Raw genomic sequence first — 18,501 nt, 5'->3', positions numbered from 1 at the left:
GTAGGTGTCCGGTCACTTATGACCGGGAAGACAACCAAAGGAACCCCCAAACGAAGAGCACCAGATGGTTCATTTTCATATTTTTTAAGCATCTTCTGAAATGTTGATCTCATTAAACTTGTTTAATTTGAGAGAAACAATCCAACAAACATCACAGAATTCATTATAATACTTATCAATTGATAATACTTACTAATGTTTGTTGCTGATTTCACACCAAATGATTTCACTTCCTGAAGGAATGAAGTGAAGAGGCGGTTTGCAGGTTATTGTCCACTGTGCAGTTATGAGAACACACCCCTAGATGGCAGTGAAGAATGTGTAAATGAAATATCATCACGAGTAATATTTATTCATAACCAGTTGTTTCAGCCACACACAGATAACAGAAGATTAGAGAGCTTCTGTTTGAACAGTAGATGTGTTTGCCAAGTGTTGGCTCTGTGTCCATGTTTAATTCTGAGAAAACAGCTAGAAGAACTGGTTTTTGGATGACTCTACACAGAAAGACTGGAGAAAAGCTAGAGATATTAACATTTATGTTTGGACATTATATCCTCCAAGGAACTTAGTATTTTTTTTCATGTCATTACATTGTTAGAAACAATAAAAAAATATGAATAAAATAATTTATTTATTAATTTAATTATGCTATGTCCTCGTAAGTGGCTCAGTTGTTCCAAAAAAATAAAATGACATGAAATTATGATTTTTTTCCCCATTCACCAATCAATTTTTAGGATTTTTTAATTTTTTTTACTAACTTTGTTTAAAGATTATTCTCAACGAGGTTATGAAAGATATAATGGAATGAATTCATGTACCATTTTACTTCATGCAATATTGCAATATGTGGGTAAAATGGCCATACATTCATTATTCCCATGCAATACAATGCATCTATACACTGTATCTAATTTGCATATTGATGTGTTCTTGGAGCAACATGTAATGACAAAAAAAGTGTAATAATGGAAGTAACAATTGGCAACATTTTCATAATAATATCTAATATTTCATAGGAATATTGCTGTAATTTCTTTCCCTATTCTCCCAGAATGCCTGAAAAACATGCTTTAAGTCCCGGTGTCCTCTACAGTGGACATGTATAAAATCAATGCCCTGTTCTGTAACAGAAAGTCATATTTGGATTAGAAACCCCATAACATTTTCCTGAGATGAAGATTTATAACAAACAATGTGAAAATGAATCAAATTTCAATGATAATTAGATTACAAAATATTATCACATTTCCATAAGAGTGCTAATTTTGATCACTAAATGAATGCTAGTCATTTTTTTCACAGGGAAAGCTGTTGTCCTGGTGAAACCTACACATTTGGTATCTCTGAAAAGCCCTGAATGTGCTCTTTATAGGAGAAATCCACTCAGGTATAATGTCCACTACAGTGGACAAACGTCTATCCCTGGGTCCCAGTCATAGTGATCTCAAATGTCCTTGCGTTTCAACATTTACACAGTAACATTTAATGATTTTGTCCTCAAGCATGTTCCACCCTGAGTACATACACAGAGACATGGAGTCTGTCAGGATGGAGGAAGTTCAACGTAAGAAATCCAAAGGTTTATTTACCTCTTTTTCTGACCCAAATGCATTTGACATCCATAATGAAACAACTCAAAAACGTTCAAGAATCATGGGAGAATCTCACAAGTTTAAGAACAACTCCATTTTATATTTCAGCCCAAGACAGTATTTTCATGTCAATTACAAAAATTCCCCAAACTTGATTGTCAATGTCATAACCATAAACAGTAACTTACATGTTATCAAATCAACACACAAAATCAAAAGTAAAACATCAGGCTTTGGGGAAATTTGACCCTGGACATGAAAATTCAAGAGCAAGAGAAAATATGACACCACATTTATGATGTTTTTCATGGTAAAAATAGAGTCAAATATTGGATTGCTTAATCTTTAGATGTACAAAAAAAGTGTCTAGGATCATTAATGATCTACCACCACCAAGAAACACTACAAAAAGGACCATGTTTTTATACATGTATCATTGTATTGAAGTACCTTGGAGTATGCAAATAACATGGTAAATGAAAATTACAACCACATTTTCAAAGATGACCATGATAGACATTGCAAACTAAAACTTCAATGGAAAGTTAGTTGTGAATTTAGGATCATTCACACTCCTATATAGCCTAACGTTAATAATAATACAGGCTAGTTTCTACTTTGGCACGTATAAACGTGTTGCACTAAACAGATTCGCTATTTTGCAAATATGACTTTAGTCTTGATGAATAGTTAACTGGTTTACCCACCTTTAGTCTTCGTGTGCAACTGCTAACCACTAATAATCCACTGTTTGTCACATTGGCGATGATTCGCGAATTAACTAATTCCACTATGGCGACGGTTGAGCTAATGAATATTAATTAGATCATACAGACATTTATTTTTTAATTTGCTGAGAGAACGGTCACGTTTCCTAATTAATATTAATAAGTCAAGCTTTCGTAGTAGTAGGATTCATTCATCGCCAGCAGTTTTTTCTTCTTCTTTTTTACAGAATGGATTGACAATACCAGGGAGCAATCACATAATATATATTTTTGAAAGATTAACAGTTTTCACAGCTTTCTTATTGGAAGAATCAGAAATCAGAAACATATAGAATTTTACATCTTCAAGAAAAAGGTTGAAGAAAGGCCTTACTCTTACCAAACTTACATTTGTGTATAAAATATTTGGCCAAGAACAAAATAAGACTGAATAAATACAAAAAAATCTGAATTTTCTCTTTAATAATGTGTACAACTAAGAATAACATTTTCTTTATTAGACCCCTTATTTAGGGTCTAAAGCCCCGTTTCCACCAAAATTACCCAGAACAATTTGTACCAGGAACTTTTTTTACAAGAACTGATTTTCCTCCCAGACCTGCTACTGTCTGCGTTTCCACTGCGGTCTAAAGTACCGAGAAGATTAGGCAAATTAGTCCGGTGATGTTGGACTGCGTGCGACTGTTCCTCCCAGTCAGCGACGGACAGGAATCATTTTTTCGCGACACTGTCTGCAACAATAACAAGTATGGAGGAGATTCAAGCTGTGCTGCTTTTGCTGGTTATATTGGTTTACTAAAGAGGTAATTAAAAACACTGTGAAAAAAAGACTAGCACTGATACTAAAGCGTATTCTGAAAGCTCGTAAAGCTAGATTTAAAATAAGACAACGTATGTTATTATCAGCTATTACGGACATTGACCGTGCGATTGCTGAGACAATGTGCGCCATCGGACAGAAAGAGCAAGACTGATATTTACTGAACACAGAACGAACCTCGTAAGACTTTTAAAAATGCCGGTTGAAATAAAATGCTGCATGAGTTCAACCAATCAGCATGTTCAGCGCCCAAGTCCTACCCCCGAAAGTTCCTGAACTTTGAAAAAGTACTACCTTGGGAGCAGGGCCGTTCGGAGGGGGAAATATTTACCTGGAACTTCATTTAGACCCTGGTTCCTGCGGTCAAGACACACCGAGTACCACCCCAAAGTTCCTAGTTCCTGGGGAAAGTTTCTGTGGTGGAAACACGGCTTAAATAAAGTTCCAGGTAAAGATTTCCTCCTCCAAACGGCCCTGCTTGTGTTGTGAGGTAGTACTTTTTCAAATTTCAGGAACTTGGGCGCTGAACATGCTGATTGGTTGAACTCACCCGGCATTTTATTTCAACATAAAAGTATTTTGTGGTGCGTGCAGGAAGAGTTGTTTGCTATTCAAATCAACAATGGGGTTTAAAAAATACGACCGATGGACCGACGATGAGGTTCAGGTTTTATTGAGCTTATATGCGGAGGACGAAATCCAGTCGGCTCTGGAAAGTTGTGAGCAGTCCTACGTCATCGGACAAATCTTCACGGTACTTAAGACAGCAATGGAAATGCAGACAGCAGCAGGTCTGGGGGGAAAAAAAGTTCCTGGGACAAATTGTTCGGGGTAATTTCGGTGGAAACAGGGCTAAAGTCATCAGAAATAAACCTTTGCGCACCTTCGGCCTATTGATCGAAGGTCATGGTATGTAATTAGCATTCAGGAACAAAGCCTTTAGGATCCATTCATTTGAGTCCAAAAAGTTCACTGATTCGAGTTATGTTCGGCGTTAGACTGCATTTTACTGTAATTATACAGTAGCAAAGTGTCAAAAACAGAAGTACAATAAAACAGTGAATTGTGATGCATAATTTATTGGTTGTGAAAAAGTATCCAGCAAACAGATCGTCCGGTTAGCAAACAGTGTACGGTTTGTTCAAAGATGCTACAGAAGCAAACACTAGATTATTGTCATCTGACTGAACACTTTAAACAACTCTCCGCACAATTCTGTAGGCCTATTTAATAAAATGCGCAATCCAATCAATCAGCATATGCAAAATCAAATAAATTATAGTTAACAAGCCTCCATTATGCAAAATGTGTCAAGTAGGAAAATAAAGTTGCATTTAAGTCTTAGATTATTGTATTTTATTTCTGTATGTTATCATTGAGGTCTCGGACGTCTGTCCAGGATCCGTTTTCTCAGTCTCATCTGGTTCATGAGTACATGGTGAGATGCATCCACTACAAGAACAGAGTTATGCATTATGAGTGTTATTAGTCTTATGAATTCTGATGAATTAAATATGTGTTTAAAAATATTACTTCGTTTTCTCCCAGCATCATGTTTGGCCCTCCAGCAGTGAGTCTCTTGAATGTTTCTGGTGATGATAATAATATGAGTTTACATACAGACAGTGAGTGACAGCGATTAGCATAAATCATCCAGACATGACAAGAATATCATGCACTACAGAGGTTAGGTGCGATGTTATGCTGTTATTGCATTAGCTTTATGAAATATGCATCACAAATGATTTATGATCTATCTCAGACGTGATATCTCAAGATTTATAATGCACACAATAATTGAGATCTGTATCTAGAACGACACAATAGGCCAAAGTTTCAGACTCACTGGCCATGCAATCCATGCGCAGGACGAGCACAACAAAGTTTTCTAGTGTAATTTCACCACTGGAGTCACCGTATCGCAGAGCCATGAGATTCAGCATGCTGTCACTCAATACAAACCCTTGAAAAATACAAAATATGAGCAGATTCATTCTGATTCAGATTCATTTATGACTTGAAGATCAGTTAGTTGAGTTACCTGCAGCCTTAAGAGCATTTCTGAGTTCATTCAGAGACAGACTTCCTGTGCGTGAAACATCCATGCTATAGAAAATATCCTGAGAGACAGTGTAATGTGTAATGTAGAAAATATATACAGTGGGGCAAAAAGGTATTTAGTCAGCCATCCATTGTGCAAGTTCTCCCACTTAAAAAGATGAGGGAGGCCTGTCATTTTCATTATAGGTACACTTCAACTATGAGAGACAGAAAATCACATTGTCTTATTTTTAAAGAATTTATTTGCAAATTATGATGGAAAATAAGTATTTGGTCAATAACAAAAGTTAATCTCAATACTTTGTTATATACCCTTTGTTGGCAATGACAGGTCACTGTTGCTGGTAGTTTGGCCCATTCCTCCATGCAGATCTCCTCTAGAGCTGTGATGTTTTGGGGCTGTCGCTGGGAAACACGGATTTTCAACTCCCTCCAAAGATTTTCTATGGGGTTGAGATCTGGAGGCTGGCTAGGCCACTCCAGGACCTTGAAATGCTTCTTACGAAGCCACTCCTTCGTTGCCCAGGCGGTGTGTTTGGGATCATTGTCATGCTGAAAGACCCAGCCATGTTTCATCTTCAATGCCCTTGCTGATGGAAGGAGGTTTTTACTCAAAATCTCACGATACATGGCCCCATTCATTCTTTCCTTTACACGGATCATTCGTCGTGGTCTCATTGCAGAAAAACAGCCCCAAAGTATGATTTTCCACCCCCATGCTTCACAGTAGGTATGGTGTTCTTTGGATACAACTCTCCATTCTTTCTCCTCCAAACATGACAAGTTGAGTTTTTACCAAAAAGTTCTATTTTGGTTTCATCTGACCATATGACATTCTCCCAATCTTCTTCTGGATCATCCAAATGCTCTCTAGCAAACTTCAGACGGTCCCGGACATGTACTGGCTTAAGCAGGGGGACGTAGCGGCGTAGTGTGTTACTGATGGTAGACTTTGTTACTTTGGTCCCAGCTCTCTGCAGGTCATTCACTAGGCCCACGCGTATGGTTCTGTGATTATTGCTCTCCGTTCTTGTGATCATTTTGACCCCACGGGGTGAGATCTTGCATGGAGGCCCAGATCGAGGGAGATTATCAGTGGTCTTGTATGTCTTCCATTTTCTAATAATTGCTCCCACAGTTGATTTCTTTACACCAAGCTGCTTATTGCAGATTCAGTCTTCCCAGCCTGGTGCAGGTCTATAGTTTTGTTTCTGGTGTCCTTTGAGAGCTCTTTGGTCTTGGCCATAGTGGATTTGGAGTCTGACAGTTTGAGGTTGTGGACAGGTGTCTTTTATACTGATAACGAGTTCAAACAGGTGCCATTAATACAGATAACGAGTGGAGGACAGAGGAGCCTCTTAAAGAAGAAGTTACAGGTCTGTGAGAGCCAGAAATCTTGTCCACCAAATCTATTTTCCACCATAATTTGCAAATAAATTCTTTAAAAATCAGACAATGTGATTTCATGGATTTTTTTTCTCATTCTGTCTCTCATAGTTGAAGTGTACCAATGATGACAATTACAGGCCTCTCATATCTTTTTAAGAGGGAGAACTTGCACAATTGGTGGCTGACTAAATACTGTTTTTATGCCCCACTGTAGATTACTGCATACTGAGTCATTATAAAAAGGATCTTTACCTTATGAAAAACGGCTCGTTTCCACAAACGGAGGCATTCAAATTCACTGAGCCTTCCGGTGACACTGAGCTGTATTGTTGCGTTAAAGAGCATCATGAAACAACTCGATTAAAATGGGATGAATTTACAAAAGGCAAACAACATGCACAAGTGTCTGAAAGCCTTCATAGTCAAGGATACATCCATCAGCGCCACCATGCTCTTACACAAATCCAAGCTGAATCCTGTGGTTTTCTGTGAATGTCCTGAGAGAAACATACGCAGAATCACAGATGACTTGAAAGAAAAACAGGACTAAAGCTATAAAAATATGAGCTGATATGAGTTTTCTCTGGAAGGTTGAATCCTCACCTGCATAAAGATTCTCATTCAGAAGTCTTTGAAGCCGCTCCGCATCCACCTCTCCGTACTTACACAAACAGACATATATCAGATAACTGATAAACAACTTCCTGTTCGATTTAAATATCTGATCATAATCATTCACACTGCCTCATAATCCAGAACTGTTGGAGAGTACCTTATCTGCATATTGCAGAAAGATCTGGAAGGAGTCGTCATTATCCCTGGGAATCATCTGAGAGAAATTGAGAAAAATTGAAAATATATATACTTTCATAACTCATCCAACATGTAAAGAAACAGCCCAAGCTGAGAAATACCTTAGTTCTTGTCATGCCGTATCCAGAAGAGTCTCTGAAGACACAAACTCAAAGTCATTACATTATATTATACCACTAAAAACTTTAGAACTGCTTTACTTATCCCAGTTTAATAGCAGAGACATCATAAACACGTTTGTTTGAGCATCTTCACTTCATGTTAATAATGCAAAGGCTTACTCAATGACGGTTTCTGTCTTTGAATAGACTGTCAGAAGGAAGGATGAAGCTTCATTTGGCTGGAAAGTTGCAGGAACGATGAGGTATTCGCCTGCTTTGAATCTGAAAAACTCCATGATTTCCCGAGCATTGATAAAGGATTTGTTTTTTCCAACGATACGGGTGTTTTTGAAGAATGATGCAGGGAATTTTTCCCTTTGGTCCTTTAACTGGAGAATAAGGAAAATGTTGATTATTCTGTGTCTGCAAAATCCAAAATTCAACCAAATGTATCAGGAACATGTTCAATACGTACATGAGCTGGCACCTGCAAGAGTTACAAACAACATATAAATGTTCAATATATTAATATTGTACTTAAAATGGACATCACAAGTTTTCAAAAAGCAGTTTTTTTACAAACCTCATAAATATTAAAGCCAATATGGAAATTGGTTGCCAAGTGCCTGTTTCTCTTGTGAGATTTCTGAATGAGCGACACCAGGAGATTTGGAGCGCTTTTATCTCTAGGGTCTTCAACAGTCTCCTTAAGAGTCACTCGAAACTGGGGATTTTTGGAAAAACTCTCTATAAATGCAAAAGAGAGAGAGAGAGAGAGAGAGAGAGAGAGAGAGAGAGAGAGAGAGAGGATTTTTGGAATTTTAAAGGGTTAGTTCACCCAAAAATGAAAATTCTGTCATGAATTACTTACCCTCATGTCGTTCGACACCCGTAAGACCTCCGTTCGAAATGTTATGAATCAGTGAGTCGATTCAGCGGTTTGGATCGCCAAAGTCACGTGATTTCAGCAGTTTGGCGGTTTGACACGCGATCCGAATCATGATTCGACTCGCCGATTTATAACATTTCGAAGCTTCATGATGCCGTGTTTTGAAAATCGGTCATCACCATAAGTCGTTATTTAGGTTTTTTTTGCGCACAAAAAATATTCTCGTCGCTTCATGAAGTTATTGTAGAACCACTGTAGTGAGATGGACTTTGTAACGACGTCTTTAGTGCCTTTTATGGGTCTTGAGAGTGTAAAGTGCATTGTGCCAATGGAAGCCTATCTGAAGCCTTTCTGAGACATCGGATTTCAACTAAAATATCTTCATTTGTGTTCCGAAGATGAAGGGAGGTCTTACGGGTGTCGAAATGACATGAGGGGAAGTAATTAATGACAGAATTTTCATTTTTGGGTGAACTAACCCTTTATATATACTTTTATTATAACAATTTACTCTTGATTGTCACAATTATTGCTGCTGCTGTTATTGCTTAGTTTAGTAATCTATATAGGTGGAGCCAAGTATTTGAAGGTTGAGCCAGCTCATTGGCTACTGATACAGCAGAAACCAATCAGCTGTACCCTCTAGACTCTAGAGAATGATGTGATGGCAAGCAGATTGAGTTAAGGACCCATCAGTCTGCGCCATGTAGAGTTGCATGACAGAACTTTGATTTATCATTACTACTGTCTCTCTCAAAATAAAATCTCTCTTTTTTTACTTCAAGCACTGCTGTCAACCAATCAGAATCAACAATTTGACAAAGCCATACACAAATACATTTTCAGTAAATGGTCAGTAAGCATCATTATGCTTAACCAGATAGTAGTAGTCTTGGTCATATTAAAATAGTTGTAGTAAGAATAATAATGTGAGTTAGTTCACCTAGGTCATTTGAGCAACCGCCAGCTGTTGTTCCAGTCACCCACTGGCCTTTGTGCAAATCAGTCTTCCAAGGTGAAGAATGGGATCCAGCAAGAACGTTCACGTCCAAACAACAGATATCCATATCTGAAAAATTCCTGCAGAAATCCTCCATAGACATCCTGCAGTCACAGAAAACCGTCTGTAAAGTAGTGATATGAAGCTGTGGTATATACTAAATAAAAAGCCATTACATCAAGAGATAAAAGCATTGATCTAAAAGACAAACGTTTGGATTCTTGGAGTTCTACTCACCAGAATTCTCCATTGTCAAGCACAATTTTGTATTTTTGGTCCTCGGGACGTACAAGTTCCCACAAAGGGGATCTAAAGAGACCAGATTAACAAGATATCAGATGCCTGATAATAGATAGAGAGGAATTATAGAAATGTGGCTCAAGGAGGATTCAGACCTGTCGCTCCAGTCTCTGTTCCACTCTCCGTGACCCCAAGGGTTAAAGATCCTCACCAGCTTCACTGGACGACCTCTACATACAACCTGTGAGAGAACATCTCATAAGATCACAGGATAAATCGTAACTTACTGATACTAAACACTGCAAAACTCTGGCATGGTACAGTATATCATGAATACTGTTGTATCTGGACATTGCTTTTGCTCCTCTTTTGTAAGTTGCTTTGGATAAAGTGCTAAATGCATATGTAAAAGTGTAAACCACATTTGAATTAGTCTGATGTCTGCGATAAGAAGTTCTCACCTCTGCAACTCCTGTGACCGCGTACGCATGCATTTCCACAAGGCCATTGGGTAACACATTATTTTGCAGCAGACCTGCTTGCTAAAAGGAACAAAGTGATTTTATGACTTCGTGTGATCATCACTGTATTGTCTGTAGCAGGTAGGTTGCATTAAAATAATAAAGATGAATTGGCTTTTTTGTACTTTTAGATGCTTTATAATAGGCTAATATTTGAGACTCAGTCTTTACCCCTCCAGGAGTGCCGCATCCCATCAGGGATTCTGATTGGCTGGCTCGTCTCAGGGCGTCCCACAGCTTGTCCTGTGCTTCGCTCAGTTTAATGGTCATGTGTGGTCCACCGGTGAAGTCCATGAGAGCTTCTGATATGTTTCCTGCGTCCATATCCGCATAAGAGCCGCACACTCTGGAAAAGATAGAAGTTTTTTCCCCATTTGTTTTCTTCATAGGCATTTCCAAAGAAAAGTTCTGATCCATTTAATCAAACTAACCAGATCAGATGGACATATTACAATATTCGAAGCAGAAAGTATATGAAAATCAGATGAAAAATCAAAGGTAAAAGACTTTATTTAAATTATTTGAGGGTAAATTAAATGTTCAACCCATGAAGCAATACATTATAGTAGAATATAAAAGAGTTATTAAACTGAAACGTACTTAGCATAAGCTTTCTCTAACAAAGCAGGCCAGAACTCATTTGGTGTTTTAGAATGAACAAAGATGAGCTGGCCGTCAATAGTTGGGAGTTTGTCATCGATAACCACATCCACCCATGATCCAAATCTCCAGAACTGAAAACAAAACATGAGAGGTTAGCTATTAATAAAACATATATATAAACTTTAATTCTTAAAGGAATTGCTCAGCCAATAATGGTTTAAACATTCACCTTAAAGTGAAATATTCCGGCGTAATCCACAGAGAAATTTTGTTCATCGTGGATAACCTGCTTCATTATTCGCTTTTGAGATGTAAGAGCTCCAACCGATGCCAGAAACCAGCAGTTACCTACACAAACACACACACACACACACACACACACACACACACACACACACACACACACACACACACACACACACACACACACACACACACACACACACACACACACACACACACACACACACACACACACACACACACACACACACACACACACACACACACACACACACACACACACACACTATATTTTAAGTTTCACTATATTAGTATAGAAATTGCATAGACCAATGATTTTATATCAGGTTAATGATACTTTCGAATACCTAACCCAAGCCCTACTCCTAAACCTACCCATCACAGAAACATGTGCAAATAACTATACTGTATATAAACATATATACAGTATAACATAGATACTGTATATTACATGTTTACAATCCTTTTTAACTAGTGAGGACCAGTAAAATGTCTTCACTTTTCTATCATAATATTTCACTACATAAGTGAGGACATTTAGCCATCACAAGTATAGCCAAACCTGTACAGACACGCACATGCACAGTTGCACACACACACACACACTCTCTCTCTCACTCACACACATGCTCGCTCACACATGCTGGCTCACACACATTCTTAGCTATCCATCTTGTTCGATGATGACGCTTGCTCCAGGGATGGGGGGTGGGTTCAGCGACATAGACATGGTGCCACTTCTCGTGGGCGATGAGTCCGATCCTTGAGCCGCACACTCTTCCGCAGATGGAGCAAGGGAAACCAGACACCAGAGGGGTACCAGCCGCCCGCTGGTGTCTCTTGATGCGTCTCTCGGATTGTCTCTCACACACACACACACACACACACACACACACACACACACACACACACACACACCCACCCACCCACACACACACACACACACCCACCCACACACACACACACGTTCTGTCAAAAACACTAAAACTCAGCTTCATATTCTAAACTTTATCTCTCTACTCCAAATAACCTTTACATTTGACCCAATGACTCATTTAGTTTTATGTTCAACTTCTATTCTATTAATGTTCTGTGTATATTCACTATTCACATGCATTCATCCAACATATCGTAAGTGACTGAGACCTGCGACCTTTGACATTTTCAATATCTCTAAATTATTATTATGTCTGGGTTTTGCTTTTGCTCGTTGCATTGATGTGTTAATGATTTATTTTTCAAATGCACGTTTTCTGATAAGGATGTACTGTAAGCTTGGTGTGGACATTGGTGGGACACAATATATATGCACAGAAGACCTACCTAATCTACCCTGAATGAAGTCAAACCTTGAAGTCCCTTGAACAATGTAAACAGGGGTCGGCACCAGTTCCTGAAGGAAAATTTTTTATTAAACAGAGTTATTAAACAGAAATAGTACTTTACTACCACTCACGCCTTAAAGTCAACATGAACTAGGCATTACACAGGTCAATGAGAATCATCTATCATGAGTTTCTGCTATACTCCGATCAGTTATTAGTTGAGTTTGTGTCTGCAGATGCTCACGTACATGTGGTCGTTTCCACACTACTTTCCAGAGCTCTTCACGCTTCAGAGGACCAAAGCCGATCGACTTCAGCTCCGGAGGGAACAAGTTGTCTGTAAACCTCAGTCTTTCCTTCAGGCAGATCTGCTTGATCCGGTGGAAGTCCTGATCCAGGAACCTTTCGGGTTTGTTGAGAGATCCCTGTCCATCTTTGAGATTACGCTCCGACAAAATGTTCAAACACACACCTGGCGCTGGCATTGTGGATCAGAGCTGTTGGATAGAAAGCAGGACAATGCTTTCACTCTGCATTGTGCTGAACAAAAACTTCCAGTAGCTTTTATCGTTGTTTACTCTTCAACTAGATCAACCCTTATTATGCCGAACACAGAGCTAATAAAAAATACAGCAGACAATGTAGAAAATATGTTATGCTTGTTATTGGTGAAGGTTCATTCAAATTACACAGACATTCAGGAAAAACTTCCACTGTCGGAAAACTAGTTAATTAGCATGTCAGCGTCTTTCTCATGCATGAATATCCCATATAAAAACTCAAATGACATGATTAAAAACATACCTTGTGTCTATGGCTGGGAGAATATTCTGTCCTTCTCTAAGCAAAGAGCAGGAGGAAAACTGAAGAGAAGCCGTTTGAAATCTGACTCCGCCTGCTCGTCCAGGTGTGGTGCAACTTTATGACCCTCAGGTCAATATTTACATTTTGTGCAAATGACATGGTATGCAATGAGCCGAGTCCTTTACTGTGGTAGGATTCAGTCAAAAACCCACTGATTCAAGTTATTCGTGGTGTACGACTGCACCAAAGTGTCATACAATATAAGCATGATGACAGTGAATACTGAGTTATAATTGTTGATTTAATGGTTGTAAAAACCATTGTTAAAAAACGTTTTTGCTAACGTTCCCATTAAAGGGGTCATGAATTGAGAAATCAACTTTCCCTTGAGCTTTTGATATATGAAGGGTCATGGAAATTTAAGAATATCCTGTAAGTTTCAGAGCTGAAAACTTCCTTGTTAGTCAAAGAAAAGCTTTTATTGACAGCATGGCTCATCAAACGATCGATCTGCGAATGTCCCCGTGACGTCAGAGAGCAGTGAAACGAGACGAAAGCCAGATTTTGTAGCGCCGCCCACCGATTCGTGCCTGACATAGATAAATGTCATAGATAAATGTAAACAAGAAGACACTTCCTTTAGAGTGATAATCGACCCACAATGCATGGTGTCCTATTTTCCAACGATCTGTGGATTGTCATAAGGTCCCTGATATTTGGAAAAAATCTGTTGTTGTTCCAATACCAAAGAAATCGAGTCCAATGGAAAATAATGATTATAGGCCCATTGCCTTGACATCATGTGTCATGAAGTGCTTTGAGAGATATATTGTGTCCTTGTTAAAGATAGAAGTTCAATCAGTTTTAGACCCATTTCAGTTTGCCTACAGACAAGGTCGTGGTACAGAGGATGGTATTAGCACTATTAATAATGCTATTGCGAAACATCTAGAGAATCCAAAAGCATATGCACGGTTGTTATTTGTTGATTTTAGCTCTGCTTTTAACACAATTAAGCCCTACACTGTAAAAAAATCCAACTTATGTTTTGTATGACACATTCAGCTTTTAAAGTTTATTCAACTACACTGTAAAAAATCCAACTTTTGTTTTGTATGACAAATTCAGCTTTTAAAGTTTATTCAACTATTTAACATGAAAAAAGTTTGTACAACTAATTGACCCTAGTTGAGAAAACTCAAAAATGAACTGCAGCTGGTTGCCTAAAACTTTAAAGTTAAGTTTTCTCAACTTTTTTTTTACAGTGGTCTAATCAATAAACTGAACCAGTGGGGTGTGAACCCCTTTTTAATGACATTTACATACATTTACATTTAGTCATTTAGCAGACGCTTTTATCCAAAGCGACTTACAAATGAGAGCAATAGAAGCAACTACAACAGTCAGAGGCTACAGTATGCAAGTGCTGTAACAAGTCTCAGTTAATCTAACACAGAACACACAGGATTTTTTTTTTTTTTTTTTTTTTTTTTTTTTTTAAATAAATTAGACAGACAGAAAAATGAATAGAATGTTAAGTGCTATTCTTGATTGGTCAGGTGCTGCTGGAAGAGATGCGTCTTTAGATGTTTTTTGAAAATGGCTACAGACTCGGCTGCTCGAATTGAGATAGGCAGGTCATTCCACCAGGTGGGGGCAGTCCAGGAAAAGGTCCGTGACAGTGATTTCATGCCTCTCTGGTATGGCACCACAAGGCGTCGTTCACTGGTAGAACGCAAACTCCTGGAGGGTGTGTATGTCTGAACAAGCGAGTTAAGGTAAATTGGTGCAGAGCCAGTGGTTGCTTTGAAGGCGAGTACCAGTGCCTTGAATTTGATGCGAGCGGCTATTGGTAGCCAGTGGAGTCTGATGAAGAGAGGCGTGACGTGCGCTCTCTTCGGCTCGTTAAAGATCACCCTCGCCGCTGCATTCTGGATCAGTTGCAAGGGTTTGATAGTGCATGCCGGAAGGCCTGCTAGAAGAGCATTACAGTAGTCCAGTCTGGAGAGAACAAGAGCTTGGACCAAGAGTTGTGTGGTCTGCTCAGATAGGATGGCTCTAATCTTCCTAATGTTGTATAATGCAAATCTGCAGGACCGGGTTGTTGCAGTAATGTGGTCAGTGAATTTTAGCTGATCATCGATCACAACTCCAAGATTCCTGGCTGTCCTGGACGGAGTTATGGTTGATGATCCTAGCTGAATGGAGAGATTGTGATGAAGTGCTGGGTTGGCTGAGACCACAAGCAGTTCAGTCTTTGCAAGGTTGAGTTGCAGGTGATGCTCCTTCATCCAGGCTGAAATGTCTGTTAGGCAGGCAGCAATACGAACACCAACCGTGGGATCATCTGGTTGAAATGAGAAGTAGAGTTGAGTGTCGTCTGCATAGCAGTGATAGGAAAAGCCATGTTTCTGAATGACCGATCCCAGTGATGACATGTAGATGGAGAAGAGAAGTGGTCCAAGCACTGAGCCCTGTGGAACTCCAGTGGCTAGATGATGTGACTTAGACACTTCACCTCTCCATGACACCCTGAAGGACCTACCTGAGAGGTAAGACTTGAACCACTGGAGAGCAGTTCCTGAGATGCCCATCTTCATGAGAGTTGACAGGAGGATCTGGTGGCTAACTGTGTCAAAAGCAGCAGACAAATCCAGTAAGATAAGTACTGTGGATCTGGAAGCCGCTCTTGCCTGCCTCAGTGCCTCCGTAACCGAGAGCAGGGCAGTCTCAGTTGAGTGGCCGCTTTTGAAGCCTGATTGGTTGATATCCAGGAGGTTGTTCTGTTCAAGAAACGTAGAGAGCTGGTTAAAAACAACTCGCTCGAGTGTCTTTGCAATGAAAGGCAGAAGGGATACCGGTCTGTAGTTTTCTAAAAGTGCTGGGTTCATAGAGTGTTTCTTAAGCAGTGGGGTTACCCGAGCCTGCTTAAATGCTGTGGGGAAAGTCCCGGTGTGAAGAGAGGTGTTGACAATGTGAGTGAGTGCAGGAGTAACAGAAGAAGAAATGGCCTGAAGGAGGTGAGTGGGGATAGGGTCAAGCGGACAGGTAGTGGGGTGGTTGGAAAGGATGAGTTTGGAGACTTCAGCTTCAGAGAGCAGAGAAAAGGAGGGGAGTGTATGTGTTATGGTTGTTGAGATGTGCGTGTCGGTTTGTGGTGCGGAGAATTGGCTGCTGATGGAGGAGGTTTTTTGTGTGAAAAATGATGCAAAGTCATCAGCTGTAAGAGTTGATGAAGGAAGGGGGGGAGGAGGACAGAGGAGCGAAGAGAACGTTCTGAAGAGTGCACGAGAGTCAGAGCAGTTGTGTATTTTGTTGTGATAGTATGTAGTTTTAGCAGTGGAGACGTTACTAGAGAAAGAAGCGAGAAGAGACTGATACAGGGTAAATGGTATTATTCGTTCTTAACCAATCGAACGCAGCAGGTTAAGGTCAACCATACTGAATGTAAAAAGCCATGTGAACGTCATACGTTGACCACAGAAAACCGTAATAAAAAAGCCAGTTCATGACCCTTTAAAATCATGATCCAGTTTATTAACATCATTCCCTCTGGTCATTTTGACCCGAGACTCATTCTTAAAAAAATTGAGTGTTCATCTTAGGACTTTTGTCGCACTTGAACCACGAATACACCAAACAATTACTGGATTTAAGGAGTTTATGTGGTTGTCAATTTCGGAACAACTCATTTGCTCCATATAGATCTATAAGGCCATCTAGTGGCAATAGTTTTATTCCACAGGAGGTCGGCAAAGACTAGCCTGGTCCTCTCGTACATTTATTTTGTACAGAGAGTCTGGCCACTCTCCATTGACAAGCGTTAACTTCCTTGAAGGCGGGAACTTGAAGTTTAAAACTATTGGCCACTCTGGATCTGAAATAACCAATCGCTAACGTTTGGTTGTGACGACATGGTTATTGCATGTATTGGTGAGTTATTTTGAATTTAAGTTTAAATAATGTGCTTAAATTATATTTATTGATACAATCTAGTAATTAATTTAAATGTAAATAAAATAAAAAATAACAAAAAAATCTCCAAATCTCCATATATACAGCTTTGGGTCATTTTGACCCTGCAAGGGAAGAATTTGTTACAGGATGTGAGGGAGGGATGAATGTTAAACATTAAGCATGATGACAATGAATGCTGAGATATAATTATTGATTTAATGGTTGTGTAAAAACCATGGGGCGCAAACAAGGTTTGAAAACAACATGGGGTTTATTCATCTTGTCAAGCTAAAAAGACAAATTAGCCCAGACAGCAACATAGAGTCGGCCCAGATCCGGCCCACATCTGGGGCCCGTTTCAGTAAGGAGGTTCAACCAACTCTGAGTTTAAACCTGAACTCTGAGTTGACTTACTCTGAGATGGGAAACTCTGAGTTTTGGGTTTCAGAACAGCTGAATTGAGGTAGTTTAATCAACTCTGAGTAGACTGACTCTGAGTTAAGCTCATGCACTCCAACTATGAAAAGCCACGATCAATGGAGCTCCGAAATTACGATTCACCATGGCAACAGCATCCAACAAAAAGACGTTCCCATACTTCCGGGTCAATATGTAAGTCTAATTCTTAATTATTTTAATTAAGTTTAATTTTCATGGTATCCAAAATTCAAAAAAAGAATGTGGCAGCAGCTAAAAAGGAAAAATAAAAACTTAATTCAATCAGGTAAAGCTTTAAGTAAAAAATGTTATGGGTGTAGGTTTAATGACTTTACAAACATTTGACATATTAAATAAATATAATTCCGTGTCCAATGTGAAGCAGCTTTTCCCACATAGCCTATACCCTTTTCACAGTGATGACGTGTTTTAATGGTCATCAATATCGTAAATCCTGCAACGTTTTTTTGTATTTTTTTGTATTTTTTTATGTATATACATTTATAACACTAATACTTTGTGTTATATTACTTTTGCATCAAATTACAAAAAACAAGTTAGCGCTGCTGTGAGAGTGTTCCTAATACAGTATCTATGGGAGTGACGGTGAAAATTAACATCTTTCTCTCTTTTCACTTCTGTTATCAATCTCACTCTATTTTTTCCCTCTTTTTGAAAGTTGTAAAATCACTATTGTGGAGTTTTTATTTTGCTATTTGAGCAAATGGGCACAAAAACATATATATTTAATGTATTCTTTCATTCACCGCTATAAAAGTTAAACCAACTATGACGACTTCAGCTTCGGAAACCCAGAAATGTGAAAAGGGTCAATGCTCTTTTCACATAATGAAATGTTCTCTAAATCCCTCCTGTTACATTTATTAATTATGGTAATGACATTAACATTTGCCTTCTACTCAGGCCAGCCAAACACCAGCACCACTGAC

The 18,501-nt window shown here is 39.0% G+C and overlaps 1 protein-coding gene across 1 annotated transcript; it reads right to left on the bottom strand.

Annotated features, from left to right (window-relative positions):
- Positions 1-4,210: 4,210 nt before the first annotated feature.
- On the bottom strand, positions 4,211-13,201 carry LOC307135839 (calpain-14-like). The gene is made up of 22 exons (XM_079832526.1): positions 13,157-13,201; positions 12,601-12,849; positions 12,351-12,420; positions 10,993-11,111; positions 10,761-10,894; positions 10,332-10,506; positions 10,101-10,181; positions 9,795-9,880; positions 9,637-9,708; positions 9,343-9,503; positions 8,094-8,257; positions 7,986-7,997; positions 7,691-7,899; positions 7,511-7,544; positions 7,369-7,425; positions 7,200-7,257; positions 7,029-7,093; positions 6,849-6,917; positions 5,188-5,266; positions 4,993-5,109; positions 4,680-4,735; positions 4,211-4,598 (listed from the first exon to the last, which is right to left on the bottom strand). The coding sequence occupies exons 2-22, from the start codon at positions 12,835-12,837 to the stop codon at positions 4,572-4,574; spliced, it is 2,082 nt and encodes a 693-aa protein (XP_079688652.1). The 5' UTR covers positions 12,838-12,849; positions 13,157-13,201; the 3' UTR covers positions 4,211-4,571.
- Positions 13,202-18,501: the final 5,300 nt, after the last annotated feature.

The sequence above is a fragment of the Gobio gobio genome, assembly GCF_949357685.1.
Source record: "Gobio gobio genome assembly, chromosome: 13".
In the NCBI taxonomy this organism is placed as follows: Eukaryota; Metazoa; Chordata; class Actinopteri; order Cypriniformes; family Gobionidae; genus Gobio; species Gobio gobio.
Note: the sequence above shows the minus strand (reverse complement) of the source record. Positions and strands in the feature narration are given on the sequence as shown.